At 41.4% G+C, this 20,286-nt stretch overlaps 1 protein-coding gene across 7 annotated transcripts in view; it reads left to right on the top strand.

The window, feature by feature from the left end:
* DGKH (diacylglycerol kinase eta) overlaps positions 1–20,286 on the top strand; it is a 191,923-nt gene that overhangs the window by 74,114 nt on the left and 97,523 nt on the right. For all 7 annotated transcript variants that reach the window (XM_023251911.2, XM_045053524.1, XM_045053521.1 and 4 more), the window contains 2 exons: positions 10,918–11,028; positions 13,099–13,179. In XM_023251911.2, the coding sequence (XP_023107679.1) occupies positions 10,918–11,028; positions 13,099–13,179 (192 nt within the window). The remainder of the gene's footprint in view (positions 1–10,917; positions 11,029–13,098; positions 13,180–20,286) is intronic.

Genomic DNA, 20,286 nt, shown 5'->3' with positions numbered 1-20,286 from the left:
GAGTTTCTATGCCCTATCCAAGATCAATTGAATCAAAACCTCCCAGATGAATAGAGGTTCTTAATGTCCATAATGTTCTCCATGTGATTCAGATGACCAGCCAGATTTTAGAACAACTGGTGTATTTAATAGAGCTTAATGTAATATATGTAGATTCCTTTTAATAAAAAGGCTCAAATTTATTTTGAAGTTTACTTATTTATTTTGAGAGAGAGAGAGAGAAAACATACATGCCAGTGGAGGAGGGACAGAGAGAGAAGGAAAGAGAGAATCCCAAGCAGGCTCCACACTATCAGCACAGAGCGTGAAGCAGGGCTCGAACCCATGAACCATGAGATCATGACCTGAGCCAAAGTCAGATGCTCAACCAACCAGGCCTTCCAGGCGCCCCTCAAATTTGTTTTTAAGGAAGTAGGAAATCTATGGTAGAATAAAATTCCAACGGGGAAAGAAGGATACAAGGCACAAAACCCAAAAGGGTCCAGAATCAAGAGGAACTGAGGGAAATTTTGGAGGCTGATAGAAGAGCCAGCCTCGAAGCAGTTTAACCCATGACTGATCAAAGAGGTTGACAGACTGAATCAGAATGAGATCCAGTGGCCGACCTTCCAAAACTGTGAGAAGAGGGGCAGTAATCCTTCAGTACAGCATCTGGCATGTTTGTGGAGAACGGTAGTTCTTGTTTTATAATCACACAAAGACTACTTAGAAGGGCTAATAAAAGAAAAAACAATGTTGTGATAGGAAACACAATCCATTAAGTTGAGACCTATGATGAAGGTAGACTTGTAGTTTCAGAGATGTTGGGTCAAATGAGTGATGTGTGTTTGATCACCTTTCAAGCCAAATGATGTAAGTTCAACTCTTGGGTAAAATATGGGAGGCTAGAGAATCTATTCCAAGTAATAGTTGGTTTATACATTTCTTAGGCATATCTGCCTTGTATGCCACACAAACACAAGGTTAGCGCTGACAAGATAGATGGCCTTCCTTAAGAATGATGAAATGGTAGTGGATAAAAACAGAATGACTTTCGATTTGGAAAAGAAAGAAAAAAGAAAGAATAGTCAACAACGAAATGCTTGTATTTGCTGCAGGGACATTTGCAAAGGAGAAAGATGGCCACAAAAGCAGCTCGTCTGGATCCAGCTCTCAGAATGCTGGCAAGGTTCCTGCCCAGACTCTCCCTTAAGAGCCCTTAAGAAAACATACAGTTCAAGTTTCCTTCATTCATTCATGTGTCCCCATGAATAATTGTTAGGAGCTATTCTCTGTGCAAGGAAGTGTGATAAGTGCTGGGGCTACAGTGATGAATATAGTGGGGCTGGCCCTGTTACTCCACTCACAGGCCAGTTGGGAACATAGATACAGCAGTTCGGTTGACTCAGCTAATTGAATTTTGAGTGCCAGTGGCATCCAGGTGGCATTATCCAGTAATCGTTGCCATCTTTTCTATTCTTACTGGACTGTTCTTAGACCAATAGTCCAAGAAGTAAGACACTGATTGTTTTTTAACACAGTGATATTATACAGTAGCTGTAAACGCTGCTCCATTATTAAGTACCAGTACATGATTGCATCATGTTCTTGTGTTTAATGTTTAGAAAGCTTTGCGCATTTTGGGACTGGATACTTTATGTGATTAAACATGGTCTTTGTGGAAGTGGTTCAGAATCCACAACTTGCCAGATATGTCACCAAAATGATACTATAGTTGCTCCTGAAAAAATGGCTCAGATAAAGACAGAGGTTCAGATAGACCTGGAACCCTTCAGTGATTCTCGGTAGAGGCGTTTCAGAAATTTGTGGATGTATTTTTTTTCTTCACCCTAGTGCTTTTGGCATAGTAAGCGTTACTAGCCAGCAATCCTACAACACACTAGCCAGGTTAAAACTTCCAAGAATTGTATTCAGACATCCTACAGGGTATTATTATGGGCAGACACTGTTTATAATCACCAAGCTTAAAACTTAAGGTCATGCAACACAAAATCTTGAAATATTGCTACAAGGTATTAATTTTCCGGGTATATAACTACTATGTGTAAAAAGGGAAGCTTATAGCTCAGTTTGTGATCAGAACTTTACCAGGAGCTAATTACAACTTCAGAAATTTATGTCCCTGGTTGCCATACTATTCACTCCTGTATCAGCTGGCATTTGCTGTTGGTGCATTAATGGGGATTTTACGTACAGGTGCAATCCTCTCTTTTCTTTGTTATGTCTGCCACTGTAGTCTTTTGCACACGGATGCACACATTGCTTTATGTTACTCTTTAAAAATGTCTCATTTATCCCTTAGGATACGATATTAATTTTTTTTACTCTCTTTGGAATTCTTCATCTCGTTAAGGTTTTTACAAAATACAAGGCTCGGACACAATTGTCTACGTCCACCACGCACTAGAATAAAATAAGTGGTTAGTGCACCCACGTGCACACACGCACGTGTGCACACATGTTCTTTGTGTGATAATTTTTCTCTATGTAAGCATCAGGCCCTTGTTCAGGAGTGTTATCTCTTTATTTAACTTGTGTCAGTCCCAGTTAAAACACCTTTTCCCCCAAGTGTGACCTACTAAAATAGTACCTTACTGACAACGCTTTATATTATTTTTATATAGCATTTGGGAGTTTGTGAAAGGTATTTCTCCGTACAGGGCAGGTGACCTTTATCTTCACCTTACAGATGGGGAACTTCAGTTCATAGGTGTTGTTACTTACTTGTGGTCACAAAGCTAATAAATGGAGTCAGAAGTGGATCCAACCTGGGGCTCTCTTAGGGAGTCAAATCTATCTTTTTTGTACTTTCTGCCAGCATATTGACTTGCTGGACAGAAAAATTGAAATCCGTTTCTCCATTGAGTTCCCCAAGTTCTTACCGAGGGAAAAATATTTTAATCCTTTTAATTTCTTACTTTGTGTTTCCTGATTACTCAATAAATTGATTCACATGTATTAATTATTAATGTCAAGGACAGGACTATATGGAGGATGGAAAAATAAATAAGATGCAGGAGAGAGACACAATTTTTTAAAAAATTCCCGAACATGATTAATGCTATAGATTGATGTGTGAGCATAGTGCTCTGGGCACACCTAGGGTGTGATGGTGGCCTGAGCCTCAAAAGATGACAGTATGCAGTGGGGGTTGCAAGAAGAAGCAGAGGACAGGACGATGAGTGGAAGGAAGAACTTGTGAAAGAGGCTGGACATCCTTATGTCCATGGGGGATTTGGGAATTAGCGAGTGCTTCTCGTTTACCCTGCTGTCAGGTGAATTTAAGAGGACGCCTGAAGAGGAAGCTGTCCAAGGAGGTGGGTCCCTTATGGAAGGAAGAGGCTGTGTGCCCAGCTCACAGGGCTGGGTTTATACTGTGGGCAATAGGAAACCACTGGACATATTAAACCAACTTTGCTGGCACCAAATCTGTTCTTCCTGGATAATTCTGCCCACAGTGGGAAGAATGGACTAGCGGTGGGAAAAATCGAGAGTGTGGAGGACATTTAGGGGACTGTTGAATTGTAGAGACATAGAGGAGCTTGAAACAAGGCAATGGCAGGAGTGGAAAGAGACGGACTGAAGAAATGAAACTTTCCTCTAATAAATAATGCTTCTGATGGGGACTGATATTAGCCAAGATAATATCTTGCCATACCAGTTTTTAATTTAAAAAAATTTTTTTTAATTTTTAATTTTTTAATTTTTTTGACAGAGACAGAGAGTGTGCAGGGGAGGGGCAGAGAGAGAATCCTAAGCAGGCTCCTCGCTGTAAGCACAGAGCCCAACACGGGATTCACTCTCATCAACCGGGAGATCAGGACCTGAGCTGAAACCAAGAGTTGGACACTTAACCGACTGAGCCACCCAGGCACCGTGTCATACCACATTGTTAAAGAACTGTGTGTGCTTTCATATCCATTGTCTCACGTGTCATCATAGCACATAGTGATATACAGGTATAGGTATTATTTCCAACTTAGGGATTAAAGTCTGTAAAGCTAAAGAGACTCACCATTAAAGAAAGTCAAACAGACTCACGATATTATAGGTTCTGTCTGCCTATAACACCTACCCATAACACTTATAGGTGTCCACCCAGGAAGGCATAGACAGCTTTCCTGGAGCTTATGTAACAAAATGGATAAGGAAATGTTGGCGCCAGAGAAAAGTTCTCTTCTCGGGGGGATGGAGCTGACAGAAGTCACAAGAGACGAGGGAGGGAGGTGCCTGGCTGGCTCAGTCAGTAGAACACGCAACTCTTGATCTCTGGCTTCTGAGTTCAGGCCCCACCTTGGGGGTAGAGATTACTGAAAAATAAAATCTTTAGAGAGAAAAAAGATGGGAGAGAAGTGGTGTGAAAACTCTCTCAAACCACATCTTAGTCTGTTCAGGCTGCTGTAACAACAAATGCCACACACTGGGGAGCTTAATCAACAAATTCATTTCTCACAGTTCTGCAGGCTGGGACATCCAGGACCAGGGCACCGGCAGATTTAGTGTCTGGTGAGGGCTTGCTTCCTGGTCCATACATGACCGTCGTCTCACTGCACCCTCACAGTGGCAGAAGGAACTCTCTGGGGTCTGTTGTATAAGGGCACAGATCCCAAAGGCCCTACCTCCTAATACCATCAAATCGGGGGGTTAGGATTTCATTTGGGGGGGGGGGCATACAGACATTCAGTCCATAACAACAAATTTTATTATTACCATTTCTTACAAGAGAAGTTAAGGGGTCATGTAGGGACACCATGAGGAGAAGCAGAGATTCTTCTGGAATTTTTGAAGACATCTGTAAGCGATGAGTCATCGCTGACATTTCCATTTCACTATATCAAGCTTTTCACCACACCTATTTGATGGCCAAAAAAGTCAGCATACGAAAATGTGCACTTATCAGATAAATCAGGCAGTAACTGATTTTTCGAAAATTCTTAGCTTTACAAAAAGACTCATTGAGTGACTGACTCAGTTGCGTTCTCCTCGGGACGTGAAAGTGGTGTTCCATCCAAGCAGCTTCATCTTGTGACACACAAGTGTTGCTGAAACTTTCGGGGAACTCTTAGAGCACCGTGTCTGTGTATGACTTAAGAGAGAAATTACTTTTGTCTGATATAAACCGGGAGCACGAAATGAACAATTCCACAGTTTTGAGACATGAGGCTGCAGGCCATTTTAGAAAGCCAGCTAAACAAGAGACTTTTCAACTTAAAGTTTATCTCATTGAAATAATTTTTTCAAAGCCAAGTTTATTTAACCTTTTTAAAAGTTTTACTTATTTACTTTGAGATGGAGAGACAGAGAGGGGTGGGGAGGGGAAGGGAGAGGGAGAGAGAGAATCCCAAGCAGGCTCAACGCTATCAGCCCAGAGCCCGACTGGGACTCAGTCCCATGAACTGTGGGATCATAACCTGAGCCGAAATCAAGAGTCAGCCACTTAACCAACTGAGCCACCCAGGCACCTCTGACTTTTTGTTTTTAACATCTGCAAGTTGGGTTATTGGTATATAGTCAAGTCTACATGTCTTCACTGATTTTTCATACGTGTTAGATATTACTAAACTAGTATCTGCCAGAGTATACGACTAAATGTCAATTAAATGTAAACATTTCTAAGCCCGTTTTTGAGGGAGGAGAGAGTTTATCCCTTACCCTAGAGATTATGAACAAAATAAAATTAAGATGTAATGCTTAATTTTAATAGGCTCTTAATTATAACTCTCTGGTCATAACTTTCTTGTATCTGTTACTAACCTCAAGTAGTTACTCTAGTTGAGCATTAACATTGAACATAATAAATATTGTGATCTTAAAGAAAGAGTCCCTGTTTGTTCTCTTAGTGTATGCAGTATTTTGAGATTTCTGGAGCCACGCATGTTTTTCTCTGAACCACACTTTGATAATATGATTATATTTTCTAGGACTGTTGCAAATTAATCGTTTTTTTGTTATGCTGCTTCTTTTATCAGAAGTGTTTGTTTAACTAGCCGCATATAAACAGATGTTTATTTTGAGGATTGACTTTCATGTGAATAGCTGCCTTCTGGTTAAGTATTTTAAATCCCATCTCTTAAAAGTAAGTAAGCTAGCCTCAGAAGGTTCTTTCTTTTTTCGTTTTTAAGAATTTAAGATGAACTGTGTAACATAAAGAAGTTTGTAAATGCGTGAAGATAAGGATTATGTCTTACACATGTCTGTAGCCCCTCCCCCCCCAACAGCCTCACACACTGCAGATTAACCCATGCTTATGCAAGATTTAAAGAACAAAAAGTGATGTAGAAAAAGCTACATCTTTGCTTTGAAAGTGATGATGTAGGGATCATCTCTGAATTTAGCAGTATCCTTAAAATCAGGGTAGATAGACATTTTCCTATCCCTCTTCCCATCTCTCCCCAGCCCTCACCCAGGGAGTGCATCTGGGACCACATACACCTCTGTGCACTGTGTCTGCTGTTTTTATATACATGCAAAGAATCAGGTTCAGATCTGCCAAATGCTGGAAAACGTGAAATCATTTCTGGGCACTATCTCGGTTTTCCAATTCTTTTGTTCTTCTAAAATACAAAGTTCTCTTCCATGCTATTTTACATTCAGCTAAAAGTTGTTCAGTGCAACGTTTACGGAGGCCCTAAGGTGTTGGCTAATGCGTTAGATTGTGTGAGATGCAGTCTTTGCTCTTGGGAGGTTCACACCATGGTTGGCCACAACCTGTAAATCGACGCCATTCTGTGTCATAGATGCTGCTATACAAGCAGGGTAAGGGCGCCTGAGAGGGCAAACGTGGGAGTAGTTATTTCTTTCCTCCTAAGGGTCAGAGAAGCCGTCACGGGGCACTGGCATGGATCAGAGTTTTCCATGAAGAGGAGCTTTCAAGACAGGCAAATTGAGGACAGGACATTTAGGGCAGAGGGAGGAGCATGAGCAGGGGCGGTGATGAGGTTGGGGAGCTCATGCAGGGTGTTCTTTGATACATACAGAAGTTTGGGCTTTCTGTTGCAGGCAAAAGAGAGTCAAGCTTTGGTATATTCAGGTTTTCATTTTAGAAAATCACTCTGATAACCAGGTGGAGAATGAAGTAGGGTATTTATGCTTTCCTCAGACAATGCTTCTAGAATATAAATAGAGCAAACATGGAGTTTTCTTCCTCGTTGCTTTAAAGGAAACTTTATAAGAAATCCCGATACATTCGCTTACAGAACAAATGATTTGTTCTTTGGGTAAGTTATCTTTTTGCAGCATTTCCGTGCTTTGTGTTCAGATTTAAGAATTCCGACTCCCCCCCCCCCCCCCCCCCCCCCCCCCGGGCAACACCAGATGAATTCTGACTCTCTCCCCCGGGGCAATACCATATGAATTCCGACTCTCTCCCCCAGGCAACACCAGATGCTAAGGCAGTACAGTAAAGCAGCTCACTCTTCCTGCCCCTTTCTCTCTCAGGCTTTCCCATCGAGTTGCCCAAGCCAAAGACATTTCGTTGGCTCTTCTCCTCTCTCTTGCCTTTTAGGCCAATCAGTAAGTCCAGTGGATTCTGCCTCCAAAATAAAATTGCTGTCCTTGCCTTCTTCTCAACGATGCTACCACCTGCGCTCCATCTCCAGCCCCTCTCCCTGGGACATTTCCTCATTCTCGCTCTCCTGCTTCAACCATTTCACTAGCTTTTTGCACTTAGAATGAAAAGCCAACTCCCCGTTGTGGCCGCATCTTCTGGCTCTTATCTCCCTGAACCTCATCTCTTGACGTTCTCCTCCTGCTCCAGCTGTTCTTTGCCCTTACGGTGGCCTGGAAACACTTCTCTTCTTCCAAGAAGCTCTTAGGATTTGGTGCCTGGCAAATACTCCCTGAACTTAATAGCATAATGATATCATAATAATAACACTTTCTGCCATTTATTGAATGTTTGCTGTAACCCAGACAGTGTGCTAAGTGCTCTGCAGCCATTACTGTATAATTAAATTAGATGCAACAAGCTTGTGAAGTAGGTATTATTATTGCTGTATTTCAAGAGAGGAAATTAGGGCACAGAGAGCTGAAGCAACTTGCCCACGTTCCTATTTTTGGTGTCTGATGGAGCCTGGCTTGCAGTCTGTCTGTCTGACTCCAAACCGAGCTCTTTGGTACGAAGTTTCAAAAATATTTTGTTATCATCAAAATTTACAATTCCTAAAATTTTTGATAAGCATAGAGAAAGTCAGGTGAAATGGCATCCAACTATTTCATTAAACTGTTTAGTATCTTTAACAGTGATTTCACTTATCACATGAGTTTGTATGGAAATTTACGTGCATCATAAGGTGAGACATTTTGCAAAACAAAGATTATTATGAAAGTAGTAGCTATTTTTAATTTTAGAGTTTCAACATGTAAACATCTTGTTTGCGGGGCACCTGGGTGGCTCAGTCGGTTGAGCGTCCGGCTTCAACTCAGGTCATGATCTCACGGTTCATGAGTTCCAGCCCTGCGTCGAGCTCTGTGCTGACAGCTCAGAGCCTGGAGCCTGTTTCAGATTCTGTGTCCCCCTCTCTCTGCCCCACCCCTGCTTGTGCTCTGTCTCTCTCTGCCTTTCAAAAATGAATAAATATAAAAAAAAAATTAAAAAAAAAATTACAATTCCTGGAAGACAATCTTAGAGCAAGCTATAGAGAACATCTCATACTGAAAGTGAAAGTAAACGTTCATATACCTTAACTACCTTATTGATGGCAACAGATTTTTCTCGATATTTTATGTCTCGTTAATAATAAAAGATGGTATGGCACAGAAATGGGGAGTAAACTCTGGAGTCAGACAGACATGTGTTTAAACTCAGTACCTGCTCTTCATTCATATAGATCCTAATATCGTGTGTGCTGAATGATATTTTTGGCACTTGAGGTATATCAGTGGGCAGTCCAGTGAGATGGGTTTTTAAACTTTGGTTCTATGAGCTGTTTTTGACTTGGAGACTCACTATAGCATTTTATGAATTCAGTATAAATGTGACCCTTCCTGGACCCCACCCCAGTGGAATCTATTTGAGTCAGTCCTGTGACGTGTCTCCTAAGAACATTCTCAGAGCAAGACTATAAGTTCAATTTGCTGTAAGTGTAATTTCCTTCCTCCTTCCTTTCTTCTTTCCTTCCGATTAAAATGAAGCATTAAATTTAACTTTATTAGGTATAATAAACTCAGGTAACTTCTACTCTAATAGAGGTAGCACAATAAACGTAGTACGTGTGAAAATTACATTATATGTTAGAAGAGGAAAGTCCTTTGTGTGAGGGAGTAAATAAGATGAGGGAAAATCAGGGGAGCTCGTTGTGGTATTAAATAAGAGGTCAGTGAGGTGGGTCTCACTGAGAAGGTCAAAGACTTGAAGGAGGTGAAGGAGTTGCTCAGATGGATATCTGAGGGGAGGGTGGCCCAGGAGGAGAGAGTGGGTGGTGTCCAGACCTAAGAGGAGCATTGATGGCAGCTTAGAAACAAAGCACCATTGTGGACAGAGGGGAGAAAGGGATGGAGAGATACTAGATGAGGCCAGAGGGTTCTCAGGGTCTTGTTGGTGATACTGAGATGAACTTCATACACGAGGCACGTGGCCACAGGGGCTGGCCCAGAATCACAGAGCCCCTGCCCACCTCCTCCAGCCACAACTCTTGCTGCTCTATCGCTGCAAACCCTACCCTGCGTTTATAACCGAAAGTCCTTTGAAGATTTCCCAAATATGCATGCTGTTTTAAACCCTTCTACTTTTGCACACACTTCAGGTACACATTTCCATCCCTTGTCATTCTGATAAATTCCTTCAAAACCCACCCTGAGCCCTCTGGACTTTCTCTGGACCACCATGCATAGTGATTTGACTGTGTGTTTGTTACAGTCACACACAGCTAATGATAACATGTGATGAGTGCTTACTGTATGCCATGCAATAAGTCTTCTATATGTTTTTAATGCATTCCTCACAACAACCCTCTAAGGTATGCCCTGGTATCATCCCCATTTTATAGATGAATAATAAAGGCATGAAGAAGTTCAGTAACTTGCCTAAGATCATTCAGCCACTAAGTGGTGGCCTTAGGAGGTACACATAAGGTTTCTGGCTCTAGACCCCATGCTCTTAATCATTACATTATATTGCCCCTCTACGTTGTCCACCATTATTAAATACTATATATGAGGCAATGTATACATCACACTTGACTGTAAGTATTAGTTTGGTGTATGTGTCTCCTATATTATTTGTGACTATTTGGAGGGCAGGGAACCATGTCAAATTCACCTTAGCTCTTTGGGGCTTTGCACATGCTCTGCCTTGGTTGAGTCGAAAGAAGAAAACATTCTCTCATGTAATTTGTAAGACCTGGGAAATAATATTCAAAATGTCAATGATAGGGTGTCATTAACTCTGAATTTTCCTTTTTTTTTTAATGTTTATTTTTATTTTATTTTATTTTATTTTTAATTTTTTTTTAACGTTTATTTATTTTTGAGACAGAGAGAGACAGAGCATGAACGGGGGAGGGTCAGAGAGAGGGAGACACAGAATCTGAAACAGGCTCCAGGCTCTGAGCTGTCAGCACAGAGCCCGACGCGGGGCTTGAACTCACGCAACGTGAGATCATGACCTGAGCCGAAGTCGGATGCTTAACCGACTGAGCCACCCAGGCGCCCCTTTAATGTTTATTTTTAAGAGAGTGAGAGAGACAGCGTGCAAGCAGGGGAGGGCCAGAGAGAGAGGGAGACACAGAATGAGGAGCAGGCTCCAGGCTCCAAGATGTCAGCACAGAGCCCGATGGGGGGCCCGAACGCACGAATTGTGAAATCGTGACCTGAGCTGAAGTCGGACACTCAACTGACTCAGCCACTCAGGCGCCCCTGAATTTTACTTGGTTTTGAATTTGATTTTCATCATGTTGTTATGCTTCTCTTTCTCCCCAGACCAGTATTAAAGAGGGACAGCTATTGAAGCAAACCAGTTCTTTCCAGAGGTGGAAAAAGCGTTACTTCAAACTTCGAGGCCGTACACTTTATTATGCAAAGGACTCAAAGGTAATTTGGGAGAATATTACTTGCAAGCTCTTGAAGTTGTGAATGGGTTAAAAATTTTGGTTCTGTAAACTTTTTGTCTTAGTGTTCATGATAGCCTTAACTGTTCTGTGCATTTAGTATGAATGTGATCCACTTTGGACCAAATCCCAAGGGAGTCTATTTAAGTCAATTTCGTGGCATGTCCACAAAGGACAATCTTATGGGAAGGCTCTAAAGTAGTTTTCTTTCTTCCTTTCCGCTTCCCTTACAATTAAAGTAAAACTTTAAGTGTAAAGTTTATTAAATGTAATAAACTCAAAAATGTTGGGTTCCCCTCTTTTCTTGCTACCTTTTTACTTTATAAATCTTTCCCTGACCATGAGAGAGAGAATTGCTATAGTTTCTAAGAATCCATACTCCAGTTTCAGACAAGATTCGTATCCCAATTCCAGCACATTCTAGTGGCGTGGCTGTGGGCAGCATGTGTTGTTCTGGGGAGGCTTAAATGAGATAATACAAACAATCATTCCATTGTGCTAGCAGTTAAGAATAAAAACCACAGTGAAATAAAATCAAGGCTTTAAATGATTGTTACATAACAGTTGAATAAAATAAGAATGATGTGGTTGGGTAAGAAAAAAATGAGTAATGATGAGCTTCCATTTAAAACTGACATTTTAATATTCCTTGAGAAGTTAACATTAAGATGTCTTGCTGCTGTCTCACTTGGATAATTGATAATTTCCATATTAAAAACTGTATGTTTCTGATATAATTAGTAGAGTTATATACCAGGAGATAAAATCAAATATGCAAACAAACCTAATTCTTGGTCTGTGCAGCTGTAGAAGTAATAACCAAACCAAGTAATTCTATTTTAAAAGTCGTTATGTTCTAGGTTGTCCCTGATCTGGCTCCATGCTGACTTTTCACATTCATCTCTAGGGAAGCATTGGCCATTTGACAGCCTTCGGCCTCACCCCATGTGTACCATCGGCAGATGACTTTCCCTCTGTCTCCACTTGATGAAACTCCCTGCTTTCTTTAAGATCCCCTCAGATATTCTTACTCCATCATTCATGAGAGCAAGAGTTCAAGTGTCTTCTGCTGGAGAAATTATCTGAATTTCATAGTATTCTGTCGGATTTCTTCTTTTCCACTTTTAATAGTCTCTCTTGCATTAAAATGGGTTGTGTCTGTTTCTTCTCCTGTGCTAGATTTTAAGTTCCTTCTGGTCAGGGAACAAGTCTAACAGGTTGGTTGGAGTGAAGTGGACTCACAAGCGCCCTGGAGATCTTGGGGGTGGTGGCGGAAGCTATGAGAGGACGGTCCCTTGTCTGCAGCCCCAGACGTGTGCTGTCATCCCTGCCCTGCTGCAGGGACGCGGAATGAGTGCGAACAATGGCCAAATGACCCAAAGTGGGACGGATACGTTCATTTACTAGAATCTCCTAATCTCCAAATGGAACACTAATATTAAAGATTCCGTTTCTCTGGAGTTTTTCTCATGGGAACTTTTTTTGATTGAAACCATTTTGAAGAGTACAAAAGAAACTTCCATTTTATATTTGCAGAGCACATTCACCTTCTCATTTGAACCCTTGTATGGATGAGGAAAATAGGGTTCAGAAAGTTCAGGAACTCACCATGATCTGACCCAGGACTAGTTCTCATTTCTTACTTAGCAAATGTGGGAAGGAGGATGTTTGCCTGCTGGCAAAGTTGTTACAGGCTGTTTGTTGCCGGTCAGGAGGTGTTGCTTTGTGTGTACGTGTGTGTGACACAGGAGGTTCCCCATAAATTATGCTTCTAGAGGGCACATAGCATTTTGCATTGAAACACTGTGCCAGGGTTTTTTAAAGACCTTCCCAGTTTATGATTTAAGAGTTAATTGTGCTTCATGGTTTTACTCACTCTTCTTAAGAAGAAACAGCAAAGTGTCACGAATGACTTTCCTTTCCTTTTCTATTCCTAATTCCTGACATCGCTTCGTAGTCATGGCCCGATAACAACAACAACAACAACAAAAATTATTGACGAGCATTGAGTTAGGTTTTCATTTAATGTGTTTGTGTTCTTTTTCATTAACAGTCTCTGATATTTGATGAAGTCGACCTCTCAGATGCCAGTGTAGCTGAAGCAAGCACCAAAAATGCTAACAACAGTTTCACGGTATGGTTCTATTCTGCTGACTCCCTTCTCAAAAGTCATAGAATGACCTTTCCTAAACATGTACAGAAAGTCCTCTTAGTTACCAACTGTGTGTCAACTGTTGTGCATTGGAATTCATGCCAACGTAATACACTTGATGAGTACGTTGTGTACCCAATACTGTTCATGACTGTTTGGGTCAATAAACCAAGGTATTAAATGTATTTTTTTTTAAGTATTTACAGTGTTTTCCATTTTAGACCTTTTAGTTTTTGTGCTCTAACATTTTTACCTCTTTTAAGTTTATTTATTTGAATTTTTTAATTTTTAATTTTATTTTAGAGAGAGCACGAGTTGGGGAGAGGGGCAGAGGGAGAGAGAGAGAGAGAGAGGGAGAATCTTAATTTTTTTTTTAACATTTATTTTTTGAGATAGAGAGAGAGCATGAACAGGGGAGGATCAGAAAGAGGGAGACACAGAATCTGAAACAGGTTCTAGGCTCTGAGCTGTCAGCACAGAGCCCGACGCGGGGCACGAACCCACGGACCGCGAGATCGTGACCTGAGCCGAAGTCGGACGCTTAACCGACTGAGCCACCCAGGCGCCCCGAGAGAGGGAGAATCTTAAGCAGGCTCCACGCTTAGCAAAAAGCCTCATGTGGGGCTCGATCCCACGAACCTGGGATCATGACCTGAGTTGAGATCAAGAGTCAGACACTCAACCAACTGAGCCACCCAGGTGCCCCTCACTTCCTTTAAATGTAATACTTTAATTCTGTTGTTTATGAATATTCAAAAAGGTTGTTTATCTTCAATCGTAAAAAGAATGTGTTTTCCTTCTGTTCTACTTTTGCTCTGTTGCTGCAGTTGAGGTGGTTGCTATAGTTCAGGCCTTCACTTATTCTCACTTAAGTAATTCATTTGATAGCTACTTAAGAGGTAGCCTCGGTTTCAGCGAATTCCTTCCCGATTACAAATCACATTGCTGGAAGGAACTCACTGGCTCACTGTTGCCCGTCAAGTGGCGTTTGCGGCTCCAACCTAAAGTCGTATAAAATCACGCCTCGGCATTCTCGTGTTCCTGAGACTCTGTCCTCGTGCAGCTCCCTGGTCCAGCCTTTCTGTCTGCGCTCGGGCTTTTCCCGTTCCCTCTGGCTCGAATGATTCCTCCTCCTTCTGTAGCTGTTGGAATTCTGCCACTTCTGCAAAGCATATCCACGTATCTCATTCTTCTGTGCTTCTTTCATTCAAAAAATATGATTTGAATTCCCACTGTGCGCTAGTCACAATGCAGTGCAGTGAAGTCCATCTGGGGTACTTTTTATAACTTCATATTCCTAGGCCCTCTAAGATGCACTGCTCTTGCTGTGTTGTTGCCCCCTGCACACTCCCAGCCCCTGCTCAAGAAGCTACCACTACTGACAGAGGCGAGCTGTGTCCCTCTCCCAGGCATGCCAGGGCAGGGAAGGCAGACAGATGAACAAACACAGAGCAGTGCCGCGGTAGAGGTAAGCACTGGCGGGGCGGGGGTGGGGGAGGAAGCAAATGCATTCAGATTTAGCCATATTGATTTATGGGCACGTGGGATAATTCATGGTGTAAATATTCCTGCCCCTCCCCCTTCCCCAGGGAGAGTTTAGTTTGAGGAGAGGAAAGCCAAGAATAGAATCCTGGGAAAATGTTAAAATTTCAAGTTGGACCAATAAAGACAGAGCACTCGGAAGTATACGAGGAGTTTTAGAAGGTGATGATGTTAGGAAAAGCCTGTGGAAGATAGTTTTAGGACGGAAGTTTCAGACATCAAATACTGCAGAGAGGTCAAGTCAAAGGAGAGATGAAAGCGTTTATGGAATTTGTTACCTTGGAGGTGACTGGGTCACACTGATGGGAATGACTTCAGGGACCGGGTGGAATGCATTAGGCTGCACTCCGGAACAAGGCGGGAAGGCAGGGAGGCCGGGGTGGATTGCTGGTTTGAAAAGCTTGGCTGCTAGAAGGAGAACAAGTAAAGCTAGAAGAATGTTCAGGCTTGAAGAGAATTTTGGTTTTGTTGTTGTTGCTTTGCTTTGTCTTTAAAATGGGCTTTGAATGTGTGTGAAGAGAGAAAAGAAGTGTTAGACTCAAAGTTGGAGTGTCCAGGAAGTAGGGGGAGAATGGACGGAGCATGACTGCTGAATAAGCTGAAGGGTGTGGGAGCCAGAGCTCATGTAAAGATCAGCATTGATTAGGAGACAGAAAGTTTATGGAGTTAAGTGTGTGCAGGAAGTTCATTCATCTCAAACCCAAATACTACTGTTTTCTTAATGAAATTGAAGACAGGGTCATCTGCCCTGAGTAAGAGTTTAGGTGGCTTTGGAGTCGCTTCTGTAGAAAATGAGAGTTGGCACTGAACAGGGACCTGTAGTAGATCATGAGGTGGTAAATAATGTCTAGCAAACATCGAGGTCAAGTTTAATAATGCACCTTATTTCTATGCCTGTCGCATTTTCTTTAGGATGGGGAGAGGGAACAACTAAATTGATCCAGGGTAGATGGTTTGTAGGATGTATCAGACAGAAAGGTAAAGGGATTATTGGATGTTTGAGGGATCAATAACTCATCCATCTTCCCTTCTGTGTTCTCGGTTCTTGAGAATAAAACGTAGGGAGTGAGGGACGGCTTTATTCATGGCTGAACAAGACCCAACAACCATTAAGTACAGAGCTTCTGATAAATTGTTGCTTCTTTTTCCTTCCTCCCAAGTGAAGGTGGGGTAGGGTGATGAACCACTTGCCTTCCCTAGTAGTCCTCTCTCCTCTATGGACACTGGACGCTCATGGGGGAGTGGACAGAGTTTCTCCCCAAAAGGGATCTAGAATTTAGTTTGAAAGAGGGTTCCAAAATTTAAGATTTGAAAGATAGAACAATTTCAGGTAAAGATGAGGTCCAAGGTGTTGGTGTATATAAAGGTAAAAGGAAGTGAAAAGCTTGAATTTAAGAGAAGTTATTCACGTCCTTTGCATAGCTCTTTCTTGGCCTACAAGTACATTCAATCTCTCCTGTTGTATCTTTTTTATTATAGAACTCACTATATTCTGCCTTTTTTATTTAATTAGGTACTTATGTTTATTATCAGCTCCCTGAGGACAGAAACTCTGTCATGTTGTTTTACCTCATAGTAACTTACCCATAAGTATTTGTTTATTTAATTAATAAGATGAAAGTTTATTTTACACATGAAAAGACTTTTGGTTGAAATATTTTCAAGAAATTTATCCACTCAACCAAACGTTATTCCTGAAGTTTGTTGGTCCAGAAATGGGGAGACTAAAATATTAGGCAGATTGCTTAGAGTCTTATAGCAAATCAGTTTGGTAGAACTTTCTATGGCATAAAATAGAATAAGAGATAGATTTTCAACCAATAATTGGCAATCCTCTCTATCTTTAAATATTTAAATATCCTACCTTTCTGGATTGCATTGACTGCTATTAATGCTGTTATTTTAGCTAGTTCATGTCAAAGGTTAATGGTGTAGTTTGGTGGTATTATGGCTAGAGAATACAGGAATGGCCAAATTCAGCTTCACTACAGCCATGCCTTGAAGTCCCTAAGGATGATGTATTGACAAGGGACAATAGTAAATGGAAAATCTATAATTAGCAAATGGAAAATGGAAATGCAGTGCTTTGCCTGAAAACCCAATGCCAAGCTCTCTAGTAGAACGGGTCCTAGAGCACTGTTTTAGAGACCACGGCAGAAACTGACTTAACATGGAAGGTTACTCAGCATCATTTCTGCCGCATTCTGTGGGTTATGAGTGAGTCACTAAGGCTGACTGAGCTTCAAAGGAGGGAACATAAACACCATGAGCGTTGCGTCACAGGACTTGTGGACATGGTTCAGACCTGCCTACTTGATGGTTACTTTTCCTTCCTTGCACAGTCCTGTGCTCCCATCCTTGGAATGAATAATTTTCTTGGTGGTTTTTTTTTTTTTTTTTTTTTTTGGTTGTCTTAGTCACCTCAGGTACATGTTAGTTTTCAATTGCTTTGTAACAAATTACCACAAACTCTGTGGCTTCAAACAACGCCCATTTGTTAGCTGACTGTTTCTGTTGGGCACACAACATCGCCAAATTCCTTTCCTCCGGATCTCACAGTGTTGAAATAAACAGATTTTTAAATATATACAGATATGTGTATGTACACATCCATACATGCATATTTAGCCCTTAAATTGGGCTAATTTTAACCAAGGTTGGAGTTTCAGGTTTTACATGTGTCTTCTGCAATAGACGGCAGTGACAATAACAACAAAAAACAGAAAGCATTTTCCGTGACATTAGGTGTCAGTGATGTGATCAGGGAATGGAAAAGGACAACCCTGACAGCCTTCTTGGCAATTTATAATCCTTCAGGATTCATTAACGTTTATCGCAAATTTATGTGTAGTTTAAGTTCTACCATAGCATGTCTACAATGGTGGCATCCACGAGACGTTCTTAATTTTGGCGTTCATTTTCCAATTGTCTCATTTCCTTTCTTTTTTCTTGTTTTATTGATTTCTGCATGGTGTTCTGGTGTTTTATTTCCACTTTCACGTTTTTATTTTAACACACCACTGTGCTGTAGGCAAAGGTGTTCTTCTCTTAGACCGGAGAGAATTGACTTCCCCTTGGTCACATCAGTGACCCCCCCTTCCTGGGGAAGGGTCCCAGCCCTCCTGATGCATAAGCCAGGGTGCTTCCTTCTCACACAGTGTTCTTTCCATCTGGTTAGTCTTTGCCCCTGTTCTCTCTCTCTTCTCACCTCCGCTGCTCTGTTTGTCTCTTTCTCACTTACCATGATGCGTATATCCCGGCTTTCTGTGACTTACTCGGTTGCAGACTTTAGACCATGAAGTCCAACAGTGTGGGTTTGTGTCCTGCTTGGCCCTGTCTAGTTACGTGACTTTGGGCAAATGAGTTCACCTGTAACTGAGGACGGCGACGGAGCCCGCCTCATGGGGTTATGAGGATTAAGTGAAATGTGATAACACATCGCAATCCCCAGCCCAGTGACGAGCACATATAGTTTACCAAGCGCTAGTGGCTGTCATAACCCTGAGGTCATTATCCCCCCCGTGCGCTTCACAAGTGGAAGCGTGTTGCCAATTCCCAACAAGTTTGGGAATTTTGAAGGAGTATGTGGATGAACTTTATCTTGAGAAGGCGTCCCACCCTGCCTATGTTTCAGAGGTGCAGTGAAGATTTATCTCCACTGTTACCTCATATTAATAGGTTATTCGGGAAAGCAACTGTGCTATAATGGATGAAATTTCAATCATACCTTGTTATATAGATGTATATGATAAAGAACAGCTTTTTAATGATTTGAAAGCCATCACAATCACATTTATACATTAGGCTTTTCAAAATGTGTTGTCCAGGGGCGCCTGGGTGGCTCAGTCGGTTAAGTGTCCGACTTCGGCTCAGGTCATGATCTCACGGTCCGTGAGTTCGAGCCCCGCGTCGGGCTCTGTGCTGACAGCTCAGAGCCTGGAGCCTGTTTCAGATTCTGCGTCTCCCTCTTTCTCTGACCCTCCCCTGTTCATGCTCTCTCTCTGTCTCAAAAATAAATAAATGTTAAAAAAAAATTTTTAAAAATGTGTTGTCCAAATGACTGCTTTTATTACATTTTAATGTTGTTTAGGCTACATCTTAAATGAGTCATCATTTTTAAGGAAATTATTGTATGAGATTGTTAATACTTTTTATGGAAGTTTGTAAAGAAAGCTTTTTTAATTTTTTTTTTTTTAACTAGAAAGAAATACAGAGGCAATTTATTTGGTTTATCTAACTACCCTGAACATTTTCAGTGAGCTATCTGTGGGTGCATTTGGAATCTCGCGGTTACCGCACACCCATGCTGGCTTTTCTCGGTTGTGTAAAACACAGAAACCATGTGGTAGCATTTATTTTTAGAACTAAATGAGCACTGGAACAAAGAGTCATTTTAGTTCAGGGGTCACTTGCCACTGCAGACATGACTGAAAGTTGATTATCATTAGATTTGATTCCTCCAATGAAGTTTCAAAAAGTAGGCATAAAAACCAATACAGAGAATATAATGTCTATGGCACATAAAATGCTGAAAATTATACATTCATAGTATACCTGAAATGAGCAGCTGTTTAATGGGAGGGGAAAATGTTCTTAAGAGTTTGTTTACTTTTTTTATTAAAAGAAGTTTTTTTTAATGCTTATTTTTTAAATTATTTATTTATTTTTTTATTTTAAATATGAAATGTATTGTCAAATTGGTTTCCATACAACACCCAGTGCTCATCCCAACAGGTGCCCTCCTCAGTGCCCATCACCCACACTCTCCTCCCTCCCACCCCCCCATCAACCCTCAGTTTGTTCTCAGTTTTTAAGAGTCTCTTACGCTTTGGCTCTCTCCCACTCTAACCTCTTTTTTTTTTTCCTTCCCCTCCCCCATGGTCTTCTGTTAAGTTTCTCAGGATCCACATTCTATTCACATAGAATGAAAACATATGGTATCTGTCTTTCTCTGTATGACTTATTTCACTTAGCATAACACTTTCCAGTTCCATCCACATTGCTACAAAGGGCCACATTTCATTCTTTCTTGTTGCCGTGTGGTATTCCATCAACTGATGAAATGGATAATCCTTATTTATTTTTGAGAGAGAGGGAGAGAGAGAGATCACGAGCAGGGGAGGGGCAGAGAGAGAGGGAGACAAGGAATCCGAAGCAGGTTCCAGGCTCTGAGCTGTCAGAACAGAGCGTGACATGGGGCTCGAACTCATAAACCATAAGATCATGACCTGAGCCAAAGTCGGATGCCCAACCAACCCAGCCACGCAGGTGCCCCAGAACTTGTTTCTTTAATGTGTACTTTTTGTTGATTCTGTTTTCCCCTTAGCTTCCTCTCTATTATAATTCACTTCATCTTCTCTCTTAAGAGAGATATCAGATCCTTTGAACCTAAGGAAGTGTCAGTTTACTTTTATCCACTAATACCTCAATCTTCAATTACAAAGGAAGGAATGAAAAGTTATTTTTATGTCATCTGTGAATGCATGTCACAAAACAGGTGTTTAGATTATCATCTAAATAAATAATCACTTAGATAAATAAGTTGCC

The sequence above is a fragment of the Felis catus genome, chromosome A1 (genome assembly GCF_018350175.1).
Source record: "Felis catus isolate Fca126 chromosome A1, F.catus_Fca126_mat1.0, whole genome shotgun sequence".
NCBI classification, from domain to species: domain Eukaryota; kingdom Metazoa; phylum Chordata; class Mammalia; order Carnivora; family Felidae; genus Felis; species Felis catus.
This window is presented reverse-complemented; position numbering and strand designations above follow the sequence as displayed.